General features: G+C 40.7%; 2 protein-coding genes across 3 annotated transcripts; both read right to left on the bottom strand.

The window, feature by feature from the left end:
* Positions 1-137: 137 nt before the first annotated feature.
* timmdc1 (translocase of inner mitochondrial membrane domain containing 1) lies at positions 138-10,461 on the bottom strand (the record flags this gene model as incomplete). The annotated part of the gene is made up of 7 exons (XM_057856567.1): positions 138-3,726; positions 3,800-3,910; positions 5,590-5,668; positions 9,293-9,360; positions 9,520-9,608; positions 9,695-9,860; positions 10,139-10,461. Coding segments are annotated over 7 exons (984 nt in total), but the record flags the coding sequence as incomplete, so codon positions are not given.
* On the bottom strand, positions 10,315-22,954 carry poglut1 (protein O-glucosyltransferase 1). Of its 2 annotated transcripts, none has more exons than XM_057824038.1 (12): positions 22,809-22,954; positions 22,287-22,371; positions 22,035-22,178; positions 21,818-21,953; positions 18,977-19,098; positions 18,828-18,887; positions 18,568-18,667; positions 18,406-18,464; positions 18,106-18,273; positions 17,792-17,848; positions 16,510-17,699; positions 10,315-10,476 (listed from the first exon to the last, which is right to left on the bottom strand). In XM_057824038.1, exons 1-11 carry the CDS (start codon positions 22,879-22,881, stop codon positions 17,543-17,545), a joined length of 1,161 nt encoding a protein of 386 aa, XP_057680021.1. In that variant the 5' UTR covers positions 22,882-22,954; the 3' UTR covers positions 10,315-10,476; positions 16,510-17,542. The 2 variants fall into 2 exon arrangements, with proteins under 2 accessions (XP_057680021.1, XP_057680031.1); XM_057824048.1 differs by having other exon boundaries at positions 22,783-22,873.
* Positions 22,955-23,466: the final 512 nt, after the last annotated feature.

Raw genomic sequence — 23,466 nt, 5'->3', positions numbered from 1 at the left:
TATATATATATACAGTATATGCAAACACATGCACACAGTGAGGAGCTGACACACACGCAAACAGTGAGGAGCTGAAGTATTTGCAACTCTGATTTTGCAAGCTCACCCACATAGAAAATAAGTAGCGCACTGAAATTTCTATTATATATGCATTTCCACTTACAGACATAATCTAAAAAAAATCCAGAACTGACATTGCATTTTTCAATAATTTGTAATTTATTGGAGTTCATAAGGATCTTTATCCCTGACAACAGCAATTATGACACCCAGAGTTGTCAGTCTACCTTAAAAAAAAAAAAAAAAAAAGTCCACCTTTACCTCACGAGTAACCACCTGTTTGAGCTAAATATTGTCTTACTTTAATCACTTCGTGTTGCTTTCACTCGAATTTTGCCTTATTCTTCCTCGTAATGTTTAAGCTCTGACAGGTTGCGCAGGAATCGGGCATGAACAGCCCTTTTCAAGCCCAGCCACAAATTCTCTATAGGATTGAGGTCTGAGCTTTGACTCAGCCATTTCAGAACATTACCTGATTATTTTTTAACCATTCTTGTGTAGCACTTGCTTTGTGCTTTGGGTCAGTCCTGCTGTAAAATAAATCTTCTTCCAAGGTAGTTTTCTTGCAGACAGAAGATTTCCCCCCAGGATTTCAGTGAATTTTACACCATTCATTCTGGCGTCTATCTTTACAAGCCTTCCAGGTACGGCTGCTGAGAAACACAAACAGCAAGAGGCTGCCACCACCATGCTTCACAGTGGGGATGGTGTGTTCTGGTAGTGTTTGATTTCTGCCAAACATAACGTCTTTTCTTATGGGTAAAAAGGTCCATTTTGGTTTTATCAGACCAAGGAATTTTCTTCCACTTGATCATGGAGTCTTCCACATGCTTTTAGGCAAACTACAGTCGAGATTTAATATGACTTCTCTTCAACAGTGGCTTTCAACAGTGAAGTTATGTTTGACGGAAACCAAACACTGCAGTTTATATTAGGAAATAGTTCTTTTCTTCCTTTTTAATGACAAAAAAAAAAAAAAAAAAACTTCCACTTACAACAGCAGAACACAATTTGGCAGTATGATTTGATTATTCAAAAGAACAGACTGTTGTTTTTGCACTTGATGGAACACAGATACATTTGCTCCATGGAACAACGCACAAGCCCGTAAATGATTCGTAAAATTGCATTCTAAATTAGATGATCTGTAACACCAAAGAGGCCACTCTTGTTGAACCACGGTTCAAGATTACTAACCTGATTTCTCGAAAGAAATGTCTTTCAAGAACTTCCCTTAAAGTGTGAGTAGAAAGTTTGTCCCTGCGTTGGGTGGGAGGTACACTGCTGGCCAAAAAGTATTGGCACCCCTGCAATTCTGTCAGATAATGCTCAATTTCTCCCCAAAAAATGATTGCAATTGCTTTGATAGTAATATATTAATTTATTTTGCTTGCAATGATAAAACACAAAAGAGAATGGGGGGAAAAAATAAATCATTATCATTTTACACAAAACTCCAAAAATGGTCCGGACAAAAGTTTTGGCACTCTTTGAAAAATCATGTGATGCTTCTCTAATTTGTGTAATTAACAGCACTTGTTACTTACCTGTGGCACATAACAGATGGTGGCAATAACAAAATCACACTTACAGCCAGTTAAAATGGATTAAAGTTGACGCAACCTCTATCCTATGTCCTTGTGTGTACCTCATTGAGCATGGACAAAAGAAAGAAAACCTAAGAACTGTCTGAGGACTTGAGAAGCAAAATTGTGAGGAAACATGGGCAATCTCAAGGCTACAAGTCCATCTCCAAAGACCTGAATGTTCCTGTGTTTACCATGCGCAGTGTCATCAATAAGTGTAAAGCCCATGGCACTGTGGCTAACCTCCCAAGATGTGGACGGAAAAGAAAAATTGGCGAGACATTTCAACGAAAGATTGTACAGATGGTGGATATAGAACCTCGGCCAACATCCAAACAAGTTAAAGCTGTCCTGCAGTCTGAGGGTACAACAGTGTCAACCCGTACTATCCGTCGGCGTCTGAATGAAAAGGGACTCTATGGTAGGATACCCAGGAAGACCCCACTTCTGACCCAGAGACATAAAAAAAGCTATGCTGGAGTTTGCCAAAACTTACCTGAGAAAGCCAAAAATGTTTTGGAAGAGTGTTCTCAGGCCAGATGAGACAAAACTAGAGCTTTTTGGGAAAAGGCTTTAACATAGAGTTTACAGGGAAAAAAACGAGGCCTTCACAGAAAAGAACATTGTCACCACAGTCAAACATGGCGGAGGTTCCATGATGTTTTGGGGTTGCTTTGATGCCTCTGGCACTGGACTGCTTAACCGTGTGCATGGCATTATGAAGTCTGAAAACTACCAACAAATTTTGCAGCATAATGTAGGGCCCAGCGTGAGAAAGCTGGGTCTTCCTCAGAGGTCATGGGTCTTCCAGCAGGACAATGACCCAAAACACACTTCAAAAAGCACTATAAAATGGTTTGAGAGAAAACACTGGAGACTTCTAAAGTGGCCAGCAATGAGTCTAGACCTGAATCCCGTAGAACATCTGTGGAGAGATCTGAAAATGACAGTCTGGAGAAGGCACCCTTCAAATCTCAGAGTCCTGGAGCAGTTGGCCAAAGAAGAATGGTCTAAAATTCCAGCAGAGCATCGTAAGAATCTCCTTGATAGATATCGGCAGCGGTTGTTTGCAGTTATTTTGTCCAAAAGGTTGTGCTACCAAGTATTAGGCTGAGTGTGCCAATACTTTTGTCCAGCACATTTTTGGAGTTTTGTGTAAATTGATAATGATTTTTTTCCCCCCATTCTCTTTTGTGTTTTTTTTTCATTGGAAGCAAAATAAATGAATATATTACTACCAAAGCATTTGTAATTGCTAACATTTTCTGGGAGAAATTGAGCATTATCTGACAAATTTGCAGGGGTGCCAATACTTTTGGCCAGCACTGTACAATATTTTGAGGAATAAAAGTGAATTCCCAATCCAAAGATTGATGAATTGATTTTTCAATGGTCACGGTCAGTTGTCACGTCAGTGATTCCCTCTTTTGTCTTAGCTAATGTCTAACTGAAGAGTGAACTTCATGAACTTATATACTGAGGGTATTGGACTTAGTTTCTAACATACTGTATTTGGAGTACATCTGGGAAAACAAAGAGAGGAATGTGTAAGATTACGTTTTATGGAAGTCATTTTGTTGGCTCTTCTGCTACAGCACAGTCAAAAGGCTAACCATTTTTGCCTGCCTTATTTGTGTATCTCCTTTTTTTTAACGTTTAATAATACAGTATTCATCATTACTCAGATTAAGTCCACATGCATGATTGCCCTTTAACCTGAATGTACCATTGCTGTAATTGTGTGTCTTGAGGAAACAATTTCCTGCATGCATAATTACGGGTTGTTCCATTGGACAGATTTCACAACGGAATGACCAATTTCGATTTTTCCTTACTCTAAAATAAATGCTCGATTCCAAGTAAAAACCTATGTTTTCCTCAGAGCTATCTGACATTGCACTTTCAGAGTAAGTAATTTAGCTGGTAATGCTGTCATTGGCTGCTCGAGTCTTGTACTACATCATTCTGCGGTAAACTGAGCAGCTCCTGGATCTTTTTCAAGTCACGCTCTGTATCCTCTGCCCGTGAGGCCGCATTCAGGTCACCAACCAGTTCATCGGTCAATTCAAGTCGTGCCGTCCTAATAAGCGTCGGAGACAAAAAGTGACAAAACAAGGGTTCATATTCGCTGTGTGACAGAGAATCCAACTTACCACTCGGCAAGTTTCAGCTCATAAAGCTCCCTGCGCTCTCTCCGCCTCCTTTCTCTGACATTTTCTCCTGTCATTGAGTACATGCTCATGATCACAGCGCCTGTAGGAATTCTAGAATACAATTAATAAATTTGATCAGGTGCTGTATGATGCATGTAGTATTTTTTTCACGTTGTGTGAATGTTTACTGTTCATTATGCATGCACAGTATGGTCACCAAAATCATCAAATTTCAGAGTAGTGGAATTTGTGTCACGATGTAATGGTTACTCCCTTATTGAAATTACTCAACATTTGTGACATGTTGAGTCACAGGATTAAGCGCTGTAAATTATTTATATATTGAAGTGCTTCTCCTCTCCTTCCTGCCACAGGCCGAGCCAATTTGCAAAGGTCAAACTCTCCAGGGGGCTGGTCACTCAAGCACACATTAAGGGAGGGAGGGGTGTATGTGTGTATCTCCAACATTGTCAACAAGAACCAGGACAGAATGAAACCTTATATCACAAGGGTCCAAATTCTAAGTGTTTAAGTTTATGGGCCATCGCTCAGTTGAATACATTTATGGCAAACAAAATTTGACGAATGAGTGTGCTCCCGATATTCAGCCACTAGATGGAGAGAGGGGACTTCACAATATTCAGCTGGCATGAGTTCACTTCCTAGCAGTGAAAGCACAGGTATTGGTGATGTGCTTCCAGTTTCCTTTTTAGGGCGCAGGTATTTTGCCCCTGCCCCCCAAACTTTAACCATGAGTTTTTTAAGAGATAGGGTGCTGAAAAGAAGCAAATGGCATTGATTCAAGTTTGAAATTTAAGAAAAATATGAGTGAGGTGTTTGTAGTAGACTTGACCAAACAGTATGTTAGTACTTTTACAATATGTACTAGAAGCAAAAAGAGTCCATAAAGGCAAAAAGGCCAGGCAAGGGATTTAAAAATAAATAAATAAATCAATTCTGACTAAAAGAAAAAACATGTACTATTGATAATTAGATAACAAAAAGACAGGTAACGTAAAACTTAAGTGTGTAAGCAACATAATTCTGCAAGTTTTGAAAAATCAATCTATAAGCTGCAACGAGGCTGGCAATTAGGGCTGTTCTGAAAAAGTGTGGCTTAGAATGATTCAAAGAAATAGATTTTTCATATGTTTTTACTGCCTATTATATACAACATTTTTCTTATGTAAACATTACTTTTAAAAACATGTTTTTTTTTTTTTTAAGAATGAAACGGATCCATGGATTTAGATTCATTTGAATGGGGAAAGTTGATTTTGAGATCAGCCTATTTGTGGCATGTAATCGACGCACAAAAGTACCACTTTATTTTAAAAAACCTACATTCTCATGTGTGTGTACATCAAATTGTTCCAAACGATAAAGATTCCACTTGTGCGTGTTAAGTCACAAGGAGAAATGAGGCAAACGAGTGCAAGTGAAGCATTCGTGCACATCATGCCATGTTTGAAGGAGACAAGAGACTGGAATAACATAGAAGGTAGAAAGAAGAGGGGCAGCTGCTGCCTTGCCGGCCTCTTCGGTCTATTAGCCAAGCCACAGCACTACTTCGTGCACATGAGCGCCTCTGGCAGCCAGCGCAGGGTCGAGGACACGGGTTGGGGAGGGGGCATCTCAGCTGGGGCACAGAGGGTTGCTGGAAGGGCCGCAGCTGGCAGCCAGAGTGCTCATTGCTCTCAAGCTTTTTGAGCATGCACAACAAACATGAGAGTATAAACACGAAGTTAGCTGTGGACGAGTGCGAAAATAACAAAGTGGGGGCTGCTTACCCGAGTGCTGTTCCGATGATGGTGCCCGCCACCAGGCCTCGCAGGCCCAGGTTTAGTCGGAAAAGACCTCCAGTCACAGCTACACATGCAAACACACAGACACAGATTTAAGGCTTTCCTTTTTGATAAAAGGCCAGACCAAGAAATCCTTTGGGATAAATAATTACTTCTTCTGATTGTCAATTTTAGATAGAACTTCATGAATTTCAACTTCAACTGACATAGAATCTAAAAAGTATTTCGGAAAATTGGTGTTAGTTTTAAATGATTAATTCACATTTGAGTACCATATTTTCAGGACTATAAATTGTTCTGGAGTCAGAAGTATAAATTGTACTAGTAAAAAAATAAGTCATTACGAAAAAAAAAAATCAATATAAAGTCACACTGGACTATATAAGTGGCATTTGGGGGGAATATCTATGCCGTCCAAGGTTACGTGACGTTAGTGGGTCATCAACATATTGTGAACGGCTTTTTAACTTTAACGCTGTGGAAATGAGATGTGCGGCCAGTGTTGCCAGATGGGAAAGACAGTCTTCGGCCTAATCATATCGCAAAACCTGCCCAGATCAATAAAAACCAGCCCAAATTACAACCTTCTGTTCGAAAAAAGATCTTTCACTCTATCAATATTCTAATATTATACCCCTCCTCCAAAATATAAACCTACACTGTAAAAGAATCGCTGTTTCGCTGATAAGCATCATGGGAGATATAGCTCTTAGAAAATGTTAAAACTACTGTATTATTTTCATCTCAATAAACACAAGAATTAAGAATTAAAAATTGTGTATTTATTCATTGTTAAAAGTCAAAATACATGCTTGACACAAGAAATCACTGTCGAAATACAACCTGGACGATATTTTCAGAGCCAATTTGAAGTGCATTGTGACAAAGCCCCGGAGGTGGATGAGATCTGCCCGGAGTTTCTAAAGGCTCTGGATATTGTGGGGTTTGTGTTGGTTGGCACAGATCTCCAACATCGCATGGACATCGGCGACAGTGCCTCCGGATTGGCAGACCGAGCTGGTGGTCCCCTTTTTTAGAATGGGGGACCGGAGGGTGTGTTCCAATTATAGTGGGATCACACTCCTCAGCCTCCCTGGGAAGGTCTATTTAGGGGTACTGGAGAGGAGGGTCAATCGGGAAGTCGAATCTTGGACTCAAGAGAAGCAGTGGAGTTTTTGTCCTGACCGTGGAACAGTGAATCAGGTCTATACCCTCACCTGGGTTCTCAGGGAGTCATGGGAGTTCACCCAACCAGGCTACATGTGTTTTCTGGACATGGAGAAGACGTTTGACAGTGTCCTCCGGGGAGTCCTGTAGGGGGTGGTCTGGGAGTATTGGGTATCGGAACCCCTGGTACGGAGGGTCCGGTCCTTGTATGACCGGTGTCAGAGTTTGGTCGGGTAGCTGGTAGTAAGCCGGATCCGTTTCCAGTGAGGGTCAGACTTCGCCAAGGCTGCCCTATTTCTGTTCATAACTTTTATGGACAGAATGTCTATGTGCAGCCAAGGCGTTGAGGGGGTCTGGTTTGTTGACCTCAATATTACATCCCTGCTTTTTGCAGATAGCGTAGTTCTGTTGGCTTCATCAAGCCGTGGTCTTTAGCTCTCACCGGAAAGTTTCGCAGCTGGGTGTGAAGCGGTCGGGATGAGAATAATCAATTCATCCATTATCTACCGCTTAATCCGGAGTCGGATCGCGGGGGCTGGAGCTTTAGCAGGGAGGCCCAGACTTTCCTCTCCCCAGCCACTTCAACCAACTCCTCCGGCGGGATCTCAAGGTGTTCCCAGGCCAGCCAAGAGACATATTCTCTCCAGCGTGTCCTGGGTCGTCCATAGGGCCCCACGCCGGTGGGACATGTCCGGAACACCTCTCCAGAGAGGTGTCCAGGAGGCATCCAAACCAGATTCTCTAGCCACCTCAGCTGGCTCCTCACAATGCGGAGGAGTAGCAGCTCGACCCTGAAACCCTCTTGGGTGACGGAGCTTCTCACTCTCTCTCTACGGGAGAGTCCGGACACCCTGCGGAGGAAACTAATTTCGGCCGCTTGTATCCGGGATCTTGTTCTTTCGGTCACAACCCCCAGCTCGTGACCATAGGTGGGGGTAGGAACGTGGATTGACTGGTAAATTGAAAGCTTCGCCTTTGGCTCAGCTCCTTCTTCACTACAAAAGATCGGTGCAGAGTCCGCATCACTGCAGACGCTGCACTGACCCGCCTGTCAATCTCCAGCTCCCTCCTGCCCGGACTCGTGAACAAGACCCCAAGATATTTGAACTCCTCCGCTTGTGGCAAAATCTCATCCCCTCCTGGAGAGGGCACGCCACCCTTTTCCGACTGAGGACCATGGTCTCGGATATGGATTTGCTGAAATTCATCCCAGCTGATTCACACTCGGCTGCGAATCGCTTCAGTGAGAGTTGGAGATCACGGCTTGATGAGGCCAACAGCACCAAATCATCTGCAAAAAGCAGAGATGCAATGCTGATGCCACCAAACTAGGCCCCCTCAACGCTTCGGCTGCGCTTAGAAATTCCATCCATAAAAGTTATGAACAGAATCGGTGACTAAGGGCAACCTTGGAGAGTCCAACCCTCACTGGCTACGAATTCGACTTACTGCCGGCAATGCAGACCAAACTCTTGACACCGGTCGTACAGGGACCAAACAGCACTTACCAACAGGCTCGGCAACCCGTACTACCAAAGTACCCACTACAGGACTCCCAGAGAGACACGGTTAAACGTCTTCTCCAAATCCACAAAACACATGTAGACTGGTTGGACAAACTCCCATGCACCATTAAGGACCCTGCCAAGGGTGTAGAGCTGGTCCACTATTCCACAGCCGGGGCAAGAAAACCACACTGCTCCTCTTAATTTCAAGATTCGACTTCTTAACGGACCCTCCTCTCCAGCATCCGGGAATCGACTTTACCAGGGAGTCTGAGGAGTGTGATTACTCTATAGTTGGAACACACCCTCCGGTCCCCCCTTCTTGAAAAAGGGACTACCATCCAGGTCCACTAATCCAAATGCACTGTCCCCGATGTCCACGCGATGTTGTAGAGGCGTGCCTGCCACGACAGACCCACAACATCCAGAGCATTTAGGAACTGCGGGTGGATCTCATCCACCCCCAGGGCCCTGCCATCAAGGAGCTTTCCAACCAACTCAGTGACTTCGACTCCAGAGATAGGTGAACCCACCTCGGAATCCCCAGACTCTGCTTTCTCACAGGAAGGCGTGTCGGTGGAATTGAGTAGGTATTCGAATTATTCTCTCCACCGACTCACGACATCCTGAGTCGAGGTCAGCAGTACCCAATCTCCACTAAATACAGTGGTAATGGTGCACTGCTTTCCTCTCCTGAGACACCGGATGGTGGGCCAGACTTTCCTCAAAGCCGCCCGGAAGCCGAACTCCTCCCATGTCCAAGTTTTTGCCTCAGTGACCGCCCAAGCCGCATTCCGCTTGGCCAGCCGGTAACTGTCCCTAACCCTTATTTTAACATTACATAAGTTGCACCTTAGTGTATAAGTCGCAGGACCAGCCAAACGATACAAAAAGTGTGCCTCCAATTTAAAAAAAAAAAAAAAAAAAAACTGTAAATTTTACCCTGACGAATTTAACTTAACTATCAGAATCTAACTGCTGTCGACAAGAAAAAACCCACGGGGCTTCCATATTACCTCCAGCTGCGGCAAAATTGCAGAGGGTGTACTTGTCACGGTAAACTGACAGGCCTGTGCTGACAGAACTTGAGGGAAGACAGAGAAACAGAGAGAAGACACAAAATTAGTATCATATACATACTGTTCTCTCAGAACTTGCTGCGACGATAAAGTTGAAAACATCTGTTAACTACAGATAAGCAACAAGTTCAGCATGATCGCTTTCAACTCAAGTTTTCGCTTACTTGAACATGGTAACAAATGCAGCAACTCTCCAGCTCCATCGGACGCCGTATCTCACAAAACCTCGGATAGCTGCGTTGTGGGCCAAACGCTGATTTGACACGAAACAAACAGAAAATCAACAACTACCCCTTTGTAATGGTCATTTTATTCAGTTATCTGCTAGTACTCCCTCACCACTGCTTCCACACGACTAGAGTAGAGTTCCGCTTGGCTCTGCTGGATGTACCGCTGCTTAGCGTGGTAAGCCGCCGGCAGACCTCCGTAGATCAAGCCAGCGAGGGCAGCAAAAAGTCCACTTTTTATCACATTGGTCACCTCCTCTGGGTAACTCTGACTTGCACTATGGGACAACATACAGAAGTACATAGTTCAAGGTTAAAGTGGCATAAAAAAATGTGTGATTCAATATGTTCAAATATATTTGCAGTGTGAGAGAGGAGTCAAATAAAATCATTACAAAAATGTATTCTTTTCATACGGTCTCTTGATGTATGGGTTTTTCCAATTATTCCATTGTCAATTGTAAGGAATGTACTATTTCCCTGGCTATGTTATTCTCTGTGCTTTATGTGAGTAAGGAAAAGTGTCAAATAGAAATACAAAGATGACTGTACTAACTCTTTCTGAAAAAGATCCTTAATACGGTCCGTGCCCGTGTCTGGGAATTCTGGCTTGCCTATGTTGTTTGGCAGGGCACTGGCAGCGACAGGGCGCGGAGAAGCTGTACAGGTGGAGGGGGGAGACGAGGGCATCTGTGCAGACCGGGCAGCATCCACGTCAGCTGCGTGGACCCTGGGGAGCGGGAGGCAGAAACGAGGAGCTTCGCCAGTCCTGATCAGGCCCCGCGCCGGCCCGGTGCTCGAGGCGCCCCGAGGGGTTGAATCTGCCAGCCGCCTCTGAAGGGTGAAGCCCGTCGTGGACGGCTCCGGATATATCACGCTTCAGCTGGCGTCAGGCTGCGGCACAGGGGCGCAAACACATGGCATAACAGTTGCCGCTGCAGCTTCAACTCACTCCCCCCTCAAAACAAACACCCCCAAGGCAGAAGAAATGCTGGCACAGGCTAGAGAGGCCGTCCAAATAAGCAGATGTCAAGTGGTGCAAGACCTTTAAAAACATGCAGGCTCTCAGATACTATCTCTATATACTATAGTCTCTATCTGGCCTTACAGATGACTGGGTAATAGATGTTTGGTATGTGCAGTGCAAAGTGGGTGGGATACAAATTAATATGACATGAATGTGAAGCATCTGTCCATCCTTGTACTGTTTGTTAATTAGCAGGGACAGAAAAAGAGTGCATTGTGTATCTTGAATTGATTCACAAGTGTTAAAACTATTAATCGAAATAATTTTTGCATGATAAACGGCACCCAACTATAAGCTGCACTCACCAAATTTTGAAATTGAAAAATTTGAAATTAAAACCAACTTGTGTACAATTTAAACTGTAATAGACTAAGCTGCAGGCGATCACATTATATTATTGGACATTTGCACCAAAAGACATCCACAACAATGCCGCACTGTACCATAAGCCGCAGGGTTCAAACTGGGCGAAAAAAATAGCAGTTTACCGTCCGGAAATGGATGCTGGTGCAACATAGAAACATGTACTCGCTGGGAAAATCTGTCTTACACTCAAATAGTTTTTTATTGCCTAAATATGCCACAAAACAAGACGATTACAACATTTTTTTTTTTTTTAAATTTAGAGTTGAAACTTTACCCAAAACGAAAATGAATTAAATAAAGGTCCTTGTCTCTACTGAAAAATAGATGCTTAGTAACAGCTTGCCACTAGACGGCGCCAAAGCATTGTGTTTAAGAGCGATGGCTTTTGGGCCTCAATACCAACTTGATTATTGATTGGCTACAATTGCCATCCATTTTGACTAGGAAGTCTGCAAGTGGTATTTCACAGCCAGCCCCCCCCCAATGGCAGTAAAATGTGATCATTTGTGAACAACGGCTCCCTGTACAAACGAAATGGACGTCTATTGCCATTAGAGGCAGCAAATAGTTTAAAAAAATCTTCACAGAATAAGCTAAACTCAAAACTCTCTTTGGGATGCCAACCCCAGATGCCATCTTGTGGTAAATTGTGTAACTATCGTCAAAGAAAGTTAATAACCTAATAAAGTACAAGTTAAAGGTCAGAGTCTTGTTATGAAGCTGACAACACGGTAGAGTCACAATGCTAATTCTAAAGACACTGAGGTTAATTAAGGTCACTTATTGATGATTTGAATAATGGGGACTTTTCAAAGTCATAATGGATGATACAAAATACCAGCCAGGTTGTTGTTTACATATTATATTAATTGTATATGAATAATATACTTTGCTATGATGCCTTATAGTGCCACGCCTAGCCATATTGGCTTTCGGCATACAGTATACCTGTAGATTGTTTTGAAACTGTAGAATTTATCTAAATAGCACGAAATTCAAATTGTACATAAATGATCCTTACATTTTTATCTTTCATGTTTAAATGTTTAGATCTGTTTTGAACATAAAATATATTTTTAAACAGAAAATATGCATGTCCGCGCCACTCAATTCAATATAGCCACCATCATGGCAAGCTGATTGGGTTTCAAAATTGATTTCATTGCGGCTCCACCGTTTTCAAAAAGGACTTATAAATTGCATAAGTGTTCATAACATCATGATAAGTATTATTTCTTATTGTGAATTGTATTTGGTATGGCCACAGAATGAAAGTATTTGCAAAGAAAAAAATGGTATTAAAGGGGACTTTTTTCCCCCTGCCAGACAAATCAACTATTCCCTTTCATATTTTGAACTTATTTTAACTTTCAGAGATAAAAATTCAACACTTGAAACATTATGTACTGAAAATTTGATTGAAAAAAAATAATGTACCGATATAAAGGTTTAAGCATTCAAAATCCACAACCAACCATTCTTATTTGGATTGTGTCAATGAGCCAAATATTAGTGCACTTTCACCTCCCTGTAACTTTTTATTTATTTGCTTTCAATTATGAAATAAAAAGAGACCACAATGAGCGTGAGCATTGTAGAATTCAAGCAAAAATTAGTGAAAAAGATTTCTAAATTTTTGTCCAAGTGCCTACCTTATGCAGTATACGCAGTAACGCAGCACGGCATGGCATATAAATATTTGCAAACATCAGTGTATTTTTACTGTACAGGGTTTTTCCTCTAATAATAGGAATCAATAAAAAGCATAATACACCCTGATTTGCCCCCCAATATTACTCTAAAGTTCCCCCTCATCGCCTGCCGTTGACAATAATAGACGTCTAATTCAGTTAAAGTGCATATGACACCAAAAAGCATGTTTATTTCATATTTCACGCAGTGTTTTATGCTCCTGAATGAAATGGACCGCTTAGATGTTTGTGGAAGCGATCGTTTTATATATTCAATTTTTGAATCCCGCGGCATGAAAATGAGTGACTTCCGGCTTCAGTCTCAGGTTTAGGACGAATGCGAATGTGACGTCACCCGGGTCAGCATCTCACAATACAGAATTGCTTTATAGCATGCAGATGGACTGCGGATTCAGACGATTTTGTGGATTAATTCGTTTATTGTTCGCATCACACCAGCCAAACGGCTGCAGAAAATTGTTGCTGCACCAGGGAGAGGCGTGTGAGCCTTTTTGGGTTTCAAAAGGGTCCCCTTCACTGGCGGATTTTGGCCAAAACAAGCCCTACTACTGTGGGACCATTGGACTTACGAAGAAGTGAGTAAACATCGTATTTTGTATTATGTCAAACACTGGGATCATGGCACACGTTTTAATACGGAGGTGGCTTGCATTTTGTGGCTGATTGTCCAAAGAGAATGCCACTTGGCTGACGACCGGCGACTTGCTTGCACACACCCCTCTATACATGGTTTATTGCCCTCTTTGTCTGACCAGTGTTCTGTCAAATTTTCAACCCCATCAGAAATTACTTTGTGTTAAAAATGGCCGCGAATACAGCGATTAAAAAGTAAACACTACAAACTTTCTTTAAATAAAGGACTATTTACTTACGTTTGATCATGGACGGACATGTAGAAAAGTTCTCCTCAGACACATCCTGCCATGTTAGCTGCCCAACAACTCCACGCCGCTCTCGTATGACTCTACCACTGTTTACGTCTTTACTATGTAGTAAAGCATTATTCTATGCCGTATTCGTGCGGACCATGTGGCAGCTACGCGCTCCTGGCATAAAATATCGTTTGGGAGGTGCGACAGTAAAGGGCAAACCGACAGTTTGGACCAATATGGAGTAATTTTGCCATTTCATATTGAATAAATGCATTTTTATAATTTTATGTTCCATTTAGTACAAGACTATTTGTCATGACCATTTACTTAGCTATTGGGGTAAAATACCGTATTGGCCCGAATATAAGACGATGTTTTTTGCACTGAAATAAGATTGAAAAAGAGGAGGTCGTCTTATAACTGCGGCCTAAAAAAAAAAAAAAAAAAAAAAAAAAAAAAACTGCGGCCTAGACATATACCCATTCACGACGCTGGATGGCGCCAGTCATCAATGAATCGAATGCTGAACGCGACTCGGGCGGCCAAAGCGAACCCCTGACACGAAGAAGAAAGTGGTAAGAAGGAAAAGAGAAGAAAATACCGGTAATAGAAGAGATAACCAAAAATGGAGAAACTTCGCGACACTTTGGAGAAAAGTGGGTCGAAGATTGGCCAGATTAACAGGTGTTCGGCCATTCCTTACTACGCGGCGAAACGTCCTACACAATGCTCAGGGCGCTTGCGTATGCATTCACACGCATGCGCACATCGGTTGGAAGCGGTGAGTACTCACTATTTTTGTTTTATATTTAGTTATTTAGAACCTTTTCACAGCCTCAAAGATACTTTTTGCATGTATTACCCTCTCATACTTTTAACCATTGTGTTTTTTTGTGTTAGCTTTGAAGCAGTTGACCACATTAGTCACGTAGCGTATTTAAACCGTCCTTATTTGATATAACTACATTTAAGTATTTTCTGCAGGCATTTCTTTAGTACGTTATTCCTGTATGCATCTAAACAAAACAAGTTTAGAGCGCACGGTAGTAATTTAGGTGTCAAATTCGACTAATGTAGGACGTTTCGCCGATGTAGCATATTTTGGCAGAACACCGGCAGCTGAGGAGAAGTTATGACGCAAACTTCAAGTTGATGGTGATAAATGAGGCGGTGTCTTCAAACAACTGCAAAGCGGCTGTGAAATATGGTGTCACAGAGTGTAATGTACGGAGATGGAGAGCTCAAAAAGATCGCCTAAAAAATGCTCACAGTCAGAGAAAAGCTTTCCGTGGTCGTTTCTGTATAAAAATTAATTTGGTGTTCAAAAAGTCTTTTTTCAAACTTGAGTCTTGAAAAAGAGGGGGTCGTCTTATAATCGGGGTCGTCTTATATTCGGGCCAATACGGTACTACGGTAAAAAGAATATCCTGTAAAAATATTGGACTAGAGCAGTACTTCTCAAATAGTGGGGGACTGGCTGTGAATGCTCATCTTTCAGTGGAGTTGAAGGTGAAAGATGACCAATCCATTTTAAATGGGAGGGATGTCAGCGACCATTCATGAGTTGAAGTGGTACCGTTAAAAGGGTTAATGATGGCTGTACAGAACCACGCACTGTGCAGAGTACAGGACAGTGCAACAATAAATCACAGTACGGCAGACATGTCCAAAGTCCGGCCCAGGGGCCAAATGTGGCCCGTGGTCAAATTTCATCCGGCCCCCAGCCTCTGTCATAAAATCAATAACATCTGGCCCGCACAAAGACTTAATAAATTGGTCAGCAGTACTGCAACCAGCATATGAAGTAGCTTACACACGAAATGCTGCTCCTCATTTACCCACTAACAGGCAGCAGCACTTTAACCCTTTATTGCCAATGTACCACATTTAATACACCTAAAATTTCATGATTTTCAGACTAATTTAGAATTTTGACATTTCTTTTTGGGAAAAAAAACAAAAAATTATGGATGCAAGTCAACACATGCATCTGAAGGTACCATGAGAAAAAAACATGGTTTAGCATGGGTTATGGATATTAGAGCGCTTATTACACATATTCATTTTGACTTTTTTTTCACAATTTTGAAAAATGGGTTTCATTAGGACCTTATTTTTTCAAATTTTGTGATTCTCTGATAATTGCTTCATGTTGCAGGTATTTAAGGGCTAAGCAACATTACTCCGTGTGACCCTCTACTTCCAATTTTCTAAAATGGCGACAATCAACAAAAAAAGTTGACTGTGATGGCCGACGCTTCAAGGATTTGTGGAAATTGGACTATTTCTTCACTAAAATACGCAACAAGTGTGTCTTGCCTCATTTTCAAAGAGACAGTCGCTGTTTTTAAAGATTTCAATGTGAGGCGATATTATCAAACAAGACACGCTGACATGCACGACAAGATTACAGGGAAGATACGCAGCGAGAAATTGAAGCAATTTGAAGCTAGTTTGATTTCACAGCAGTAGTATTTCGCAAGAGCCCGAGAGACGAAAGAGAACGCCGCAAAGGCTAGTTGCGAGATTGTTGAAATTATTCATTAAAAAAATAATAAAGCAAATGTGAACGGCTTGCTAAATTTTGCTTAAATATATTGTTCTACGTAAAGGACCTCAGCCAAGGTCGGCCCCCCACATTTTTACTACCCCAAATCTGGCCCCCTTTGCAAAAAGTTTGGACACCCCTGCAGTAGGGGGAGATAAAAAGGTTAACTAAATAACCACACAGACATTTGTACACGAATAAATGTAGTGGAATATAGAATGATTTGCTTTACTATGCAGTACAAGAAGAACTGCAGCCGTAAAAATAGATTGGAGCAAATTTGAGCAACAATGTCACAATTTTGTAGGAAGCATTGTATCTTCAAAAACGTCTAATGGCATGTCTCGCTGGCTGGCGTTGCTACCAGATAATGTCTTTGTTAGTTTAGAAAATATGACTCACCTCGAATACAATACGTTCCAGTCCCTTGAGGAAAGTATATACATATTACTAATAGTTAATCAGTATTGGAGACATTTAAAGTTCTAGCAACGTAGTCCTTGCTTAACGACCTGTCAAGGAGTCCTTTTTCTTCTTTTGTGGTAGTTGAATAACCTGCTTAGTAGCGCACTACTGCCAACATCACTAGAGTATAGGATGAGAAGTGCATGAATAAACGCATTGAAAATAGAGAAAAAAACAAAATAAAACAAAACAAAACAAAACTTAGTTGTCTTGGAAGTGGAAAGGGCATTACGCTTTGTATTTAAATACATGTGCATCTAATTAGTTAAAAAAGGCTTACGGTTCGGTATCACTGATATTTTAAGATAAATACAATATTCACAAATTCATTAAAATGTTTTACTGTTAAATACATCAATTATGATGGCATTGTGTAACATTTTTCAAAATCTTATTACACTAAACTGCCGTCCTCGATCATTCTCTCTCTCTCTTTTTTTTTTTTTTTTTTTTAGTTTACTGAGAATTATTTCATGAATCTTAATTTTTTGCTTTTCTCGCACCAGTCACCTCCCCTTGATTTTTGTCACTCCAATCACACCTCTCGTTCATATAATTAGTAATTGGGGGGCATTATCCAGCATTATATGAAAACTGCATATACATTTAAAAATGGCAATAAACATACATATGAATTATTCAAGTACATTTTGTTTTTGACACACAGAAAATGCAAAAACGCCAGCTCAATGGTGTACTCAGTAAAACAATCTTTATTGTCAAGGAAAATTCTAACTTTATTTGGCTGGCACATCACAGCTTTTTGGTCAAGTGTTCTTATCTATTGATGATCTTCCATACATTTTCTAATCGAATAGAAATTGTGCATCCTCTTACATGAATACTACAACATATCCAACTTATTGCTCTCTTCTAAGGTCCAAAGGAAATTAGAAAATAACAGAAACAATGCTATAGGTTAAAAAAAATTGCACTGTTTCAATTAATAAGAGCTTTTACAATGCATTTCTTATAGCTCAGTCTTGCTGGGCTTCTGCATTATCTGACTGTAGTTTTTCCGTCGTTTAGGTTGGTAGGTGAGAAGCTGACTAAAGTCTGTGAGGAGTCGCTCCCAGTAACACGAAACATCTTTCATTTGCAGGTGCTCCAGGATAAACGCCATACCTCTGACAAGAGCAAATGAGAAAAAAAAAAATTACAAACATTGAAAGAATGTGTTTGGAGACTCTAAAGTCGGTGTTCTCAAATAAAGAATTACCTGATAGCAATTTCTTGTGCAATGGCATCATTGTCTTTGACAAACTGTAGCAGTTCTCTGATAACACACAGAAGCCAGTCAGGAAAATGAATTTTTAAACATATATTTAACCCACAAATTGGGAATATTGGTGGACCATCTGAGTATACGGCCTGCTTCTTAAAGTATGGGAAATTTTTGAAGCGGAAGTGTTGGTTAAAGGGAGGTTTTGCATGTAATATTTTTAAGCAGCATTATGAACCATGTTTTGAACAAAATAGCTCACAGAATACCAACTAATTTAAGAATTCCAACAGTATTTGTGCTTGAAATACCTGACATCAGAGAGATCCTGCTTCACCGGAACATAGTGGACCCAGGGCTTGAGCTGTGGGTAGTAAAACTCTTGCCATTCGTCCCCCACGTGAAAAACCAGCGAACCACAAAGAAACAAATGTTTGAAACGAAAGCTGGCTGCCACTCCCCGGAAGTTGAATAAATATCTGAAGGAAGAAAAACAGCCCGCTTTGTTGAGAGACGAACATTTGTGTTTATGATACTGTCAATTTTTTATAGACTTCACTCTATCACACATCCTTCTGGGTGGCAAAAACTCAGCCGTAGAAATGACTTACTTGTATTTGCAGTGGTCAACTAGTGGGATTTCTTTAGCTGGTGGTCTTCCGAGAGTGTCCTTAAAATGGCCCAATGTTTAAAACGTAAGCAACAACAAGCATTACATTTTATTTTTCTATTCGGATAACAGGAAAATCTGGCATAGGGGATGAGGCACCGACCTTTTCAGACTTCCAGGCTTGGTTCTTTGTGTATTCTGCATCCACCAACTCTGGCATTTCCCGGGAAAGGAGGATAAGAGGGTCACGTTCCGGACTTGTCCTACCACGGGATAAAAAGTAGGAAGGTTGACTTAGTCAATTGTTCACATTTTGGCCTGTCTGGCTTTAACTCAATATTAACTGGGGACAGATTATAACATACACCTGATAAATACTATCAGAAAGCTTGTTTGTTATCAAACCAAAGAAAAGCAACTAACCTAGAACCTCTGAAGAATCCTTTGGACTCTTTCTTCTGCCATGGCCACAGAGCTGCACATCTAAAACATCAATCTTTACACCTTACTTTATTTTTGTTTCTTTAAATAGACACTGATAAACACACAGAGAAAAAAACTTTTGGTCTTACTTTTTGAGGTCTTGCCTCATTAAATCCCATCTTCCTAATCCAGTGGGATATATGGGCCACACAGCAGGACCTCCCTCCCAGAATGTCCACGCTGGGTACATGATGTCTTGGTAGTCTGAAGTCTTGGCAAATCACACGAAAAATACATAAGACATTTAAACATTAATTGCTAAATATCTTACTGTGAGCGATTAATGTGTGTGCATTGTAAATTTATTGAACAAAATTGGATTTCTGTGAATTTCCAAAGGCGGGAATTGACATAAACTAATATTGCAGATTGGTTCTTTACTCATTCACTGGATTTGGCAGTGATGGACATCCAATCCATTTAACAAATAAGGCTGACAGTAGGAGTGGGAACCTCTTGGTACCCTACGATACGATACGATTTGCGATACAAAGCTCACAGTAACGATGATCTGACGATATGGCGATACGACGATTATCGATACGTTGCTAAGGAAATCATTCTAGGATATTGTACAAATAATAAACAGAAACACAAGCTTCTGCTGTGAATTGGAATGAGTTATCACTAGTAGACGTTCAATCCATTTGAACTGGGAGGGTGGCAGCGAATATTCGCCCCAGTTCATGGATTGAACGTCTACGGCCGTCAGTGGCAGCCAACACCAGGCAATGAGGTAATTTTGGGCCATTTAAGGTCGTTTACCTGTTGATTTTCGGTTACTTCCTGTTGATTTTGCAGTATTTTATGAGTCACCTCCTGTTTATTTTGAGTTACAGAACAAGTACCGTTATTTTCACACTATAAGACGCACCTGACTATTAGCCGCTACCCACCAAATTTGACACCAAAACTACATTTGTTCATAGATAAGCCGCACTGCACTATAAGCTGCGACTGTTCTCACTGTATTATGGGATATTTACACCAAAAGATATTAACCGGTAACACTTTATTTGACAGCGGCATCATACGACTGTCATAAGACCATATGAACCACCAAGAAGCTTTGAACCAATTGGCTACAAAGCTTCACTGCTTCAAGAAGCTTCATTTGGCCATCACTGCTCCCTTTGGGGAGACAGTCAACCTCTGCTGCCACCTGCTGTCAACACTGTTGTTGTCCAACATGCCTCATAGCATGCATTGCAGCGCTACAAATGTAAATAACAATCAGTATTCATGTTGTGTGCTAAATATTTCCTCAGTTACTGTTCCAGTTGTTTCATTACTTGCTAGTTATGGTATTTGGTCGCATGTTATTTGAAAGTGGCGCAATAAGACTTTTATTAGACAATTATAATTATGACACGACACTGTCATGAGCATCAAAGAATGTTTATAACATGTCATTTAGTGTCATGCGGCAAATTATCTCACTTTTGAATGGATGTAAAAGTCCGAGCTGGACATAAATGGAGTTGGTAACAAAATTTGTCAGATGACACTTAATGACATCTGTCATAAGCATTTAGTAATGCCCATGATTGTGTCATGTCATAATTTTGATGGTTTTATGAAAGTCTTATGACACCACTGTGAAATAAAGCGTTACCTATTAACCAAAATAAATCAACAAAAAGCCGCACGGGACTGTAAGCCACAGGATTCAAAATAAGGAAAAAAAAGTAGCGGCTTATAGTGCAAAAATTATGGTAATTATTTCCTCAGTTACTGTTCGAGTTGTTTCATTAACTGATAGTTATGGTATTTGGTAACACTTTATTTGACAGTGGAGCAATAAGACTGTTGTGAGACAATTATTATTATGACAAGACACTGTCATGAGCATTAATTTCATATCGTGTTATCCGGCAAATGATCTCATTTTTGAATGGATGTAAAAGATCCGAGCTGGACATAAATGGAATTAGTGACATAATTTGCCGGATGACACTTAATGACATCTCTCACAAGCATTCAGTAATGCCCATTATAGTGTCATGTCATAATTATGACGATCTTATGAAGCCGCTGTCAAACAAAGTGTTACCTGTTCATTTTAACCCAATTAAATCAATAAATAAGCCGCACTGGACTATAAGCCGCAGGAATCAAAATGAAGGAAAAAAGTAGCGGCTTATAGTCCGAAAAATACGGTAGTGACCTGGGAATCACCCAAATGAATAGGCAGTGACTCAAACTCAACAGGAAATGACCCGTAAATGCCCTAAAATGAACAGCAAGTGACCTGTATATGCTCTGAAAATCGGACAGAATGACTGAATGCTCTGGTTTTGAATGAACGAATGTTCCTAGTCTAAATGGATTGGGCGTCGAGCACCGTCAATGCAGCCCTAGAGTTAACTGAGACACTATTATGGTGGAAGATATTGGTAGCAACTTGTTGAATCCTTTTTACTTTTTATTTTTAGACAATGACATCTTTTTAAAACGATATCTCGATTCTTAGCAGGAGCATATCGATAACCTTTTAGGATACAAAGTATCACGATATATCACCATTTCGATATTTTGTCACACCCCTAGCTGACAATGAGTGTGAATATTTTAGTGCTTTTGAAGGCGATACACGTGTTAGACAACGAGTTAGTAGGTGTCAATTAATCCGTTCAAAATAATTCTGACTTGACAGATGCATTTCATAAAAATGGAGCAGGACTTTGACAAGTGCACAGACTTAGGTAAGTATCTGAGTTCTGAGTGTCACTGTGATTTTTTTGTTGTTCGTTTTTTCGTTGTATTGTTTTTTCCCTTTATTTTGTGTAGCAAGCAAGAATGTGAGTTACCAACAAGCTTTAGATACACAGCTGCTCAAGTGAAGTTACCACAACAACAACAACAACAAAATTGCAATAAAAAGGAACATTTCCACTCCCTTGTCAGCCCTACTTCATGCTCACACTAACCTTACTAAAAGAGAGGACGGGCAAGGTTGGCTGCACCCAGTTTGGCATTTGAGGATAATCTCTGACATTTACCACCATCTCCAAGTCAGGTAATCTGTCAATAACCTCCAATATAAAATGCTCAACCCCACTACACCTGAAAACACAAAAGGAAATGAACCTTAAAACCTGCAGCTCTGTCCACTTTGTTTGGATGCCATTATTAGACAGAACTGACCTTGCTGGGAACATGCAGTTATGTTCCCTATACAGTTTATGCCCAATGATCTGGTAGTGGGTGCCCACCCCTCTTTGGACTGTCGATGCCATGAAATCTTCTGTGATTCCTCCATGAAAGGGACTCAAGTCTTGCTGCAAGACCCTGAGGTAAAAGTGACATTTGGTCCATTATTTAACAGTGAATCATATCAGTGATATGAAATAAGATGATATATTCATAAAGCTTGCTAGAAATCGTTATCAAACTCACTTTAGATGGCAACTACAGTTGGCCGAGTTACATGGAGTATGTACTCGAACAGCCTTGGATATAGTGTCCTTTATCGTTTGTTTGCCTGGAACAAAGGAGAAAGAAAGAAACGCATAAAGACATCACGCAACCATTACTGTAGCCAACAACCTTTGTGAATTAAGAGTCAACAGAGACCAAACAGTAGCTTTAATTTTTTCAATTGTGTAGTTTTGTTCCACGACGAAATTGAAATAGATTAAACAGAAACAACTCGTGTAAACCACGTCGCGAAGATTCATTTAAAATACACACAAAAAATATTAAATTAGCAAGATGTGGAAAAAGACACGCTTGTAAACATGTAAAACTGATCACCAGGTTTTTACATTATTAAAAATGGTTTAAATTGGTTCGGAGCTTGCATTAGCTCACGAGCTAATGAATGACAACAGACACCAAAAGTTATCAAGGTAGCGAAATTAAACCCGTTTGAAATAGTTTCAATCATACACACACAAAAAAGAAGATACAATATAGTACTTGATTCACAAAGCGATGACAAAATGCAGACTTGCAACGCAAACACAAGGCACCACAGTTTGGGGTGCTCCATTTTTCCTCAATCCTCAAGCTTTGTCTAAACTTTGAAAGAGGCGGTGTAATGATCTGGGATCGACTACTTTTCTCTGACAACTATAATTACGGTAATGTGAGCGTGCCACGAAAAATAATTAAGTTACCGTAAAGTTGTGCTCAGAAAAAAGGTGACCACTTTTTAATGTTTCTTATAAAAAAAAAAAATCTACTGCCAAAATTATATTTAGATAGGTAGGCTATGCATTGCAAATTTGTCTTAAATGAACAAAGGGATAGGGCGAAAAACACCACTCTCTCTCTCTCTCCCAAGAGACAAACACAGACAAGACTGAAAAAGCAGTTTCTGCTCTTGCACTCCTCTTTAAAAGAAACTGCTGTATTTTAAGCCAAAACAACTGTTGTGTTCGATAGAACAATATGTCTATATGCTGCCGTAGCAGATTCATGGCACACTAAGCCTCTGAACTAGTTTTAATTTGTCCGTTTTACCCTGAAAACCCCCGTTTACAAACGTCGCGCAACCGCTTTTGTTTCAACCTAACCATAAAAAGAAGGTAAGTAATTATATTTATTATTCAAAATGTCTGTCATTTTTAGCATG

This window comes from Corythoichthys intestinalis, chromosome 2, assembly GCF_030265065.1.
Source record: "Corythoichthys intestinalis isolate RoL2023-P3 chromosome 2, ASM3026506v1, whole genome shotgun sequence".
Lineage (NCBI taxonomy): Eukaryota > Metazoa > Chordata > Actinopteri > Syngnathiformes > Syngnathidae > Corythoichthys > Corythoichthys intestinalis.
Note: the sequence above shows the minus strand (reverse complement) of the source record. Positions and strands in the feature narration are given on the sequence as shown.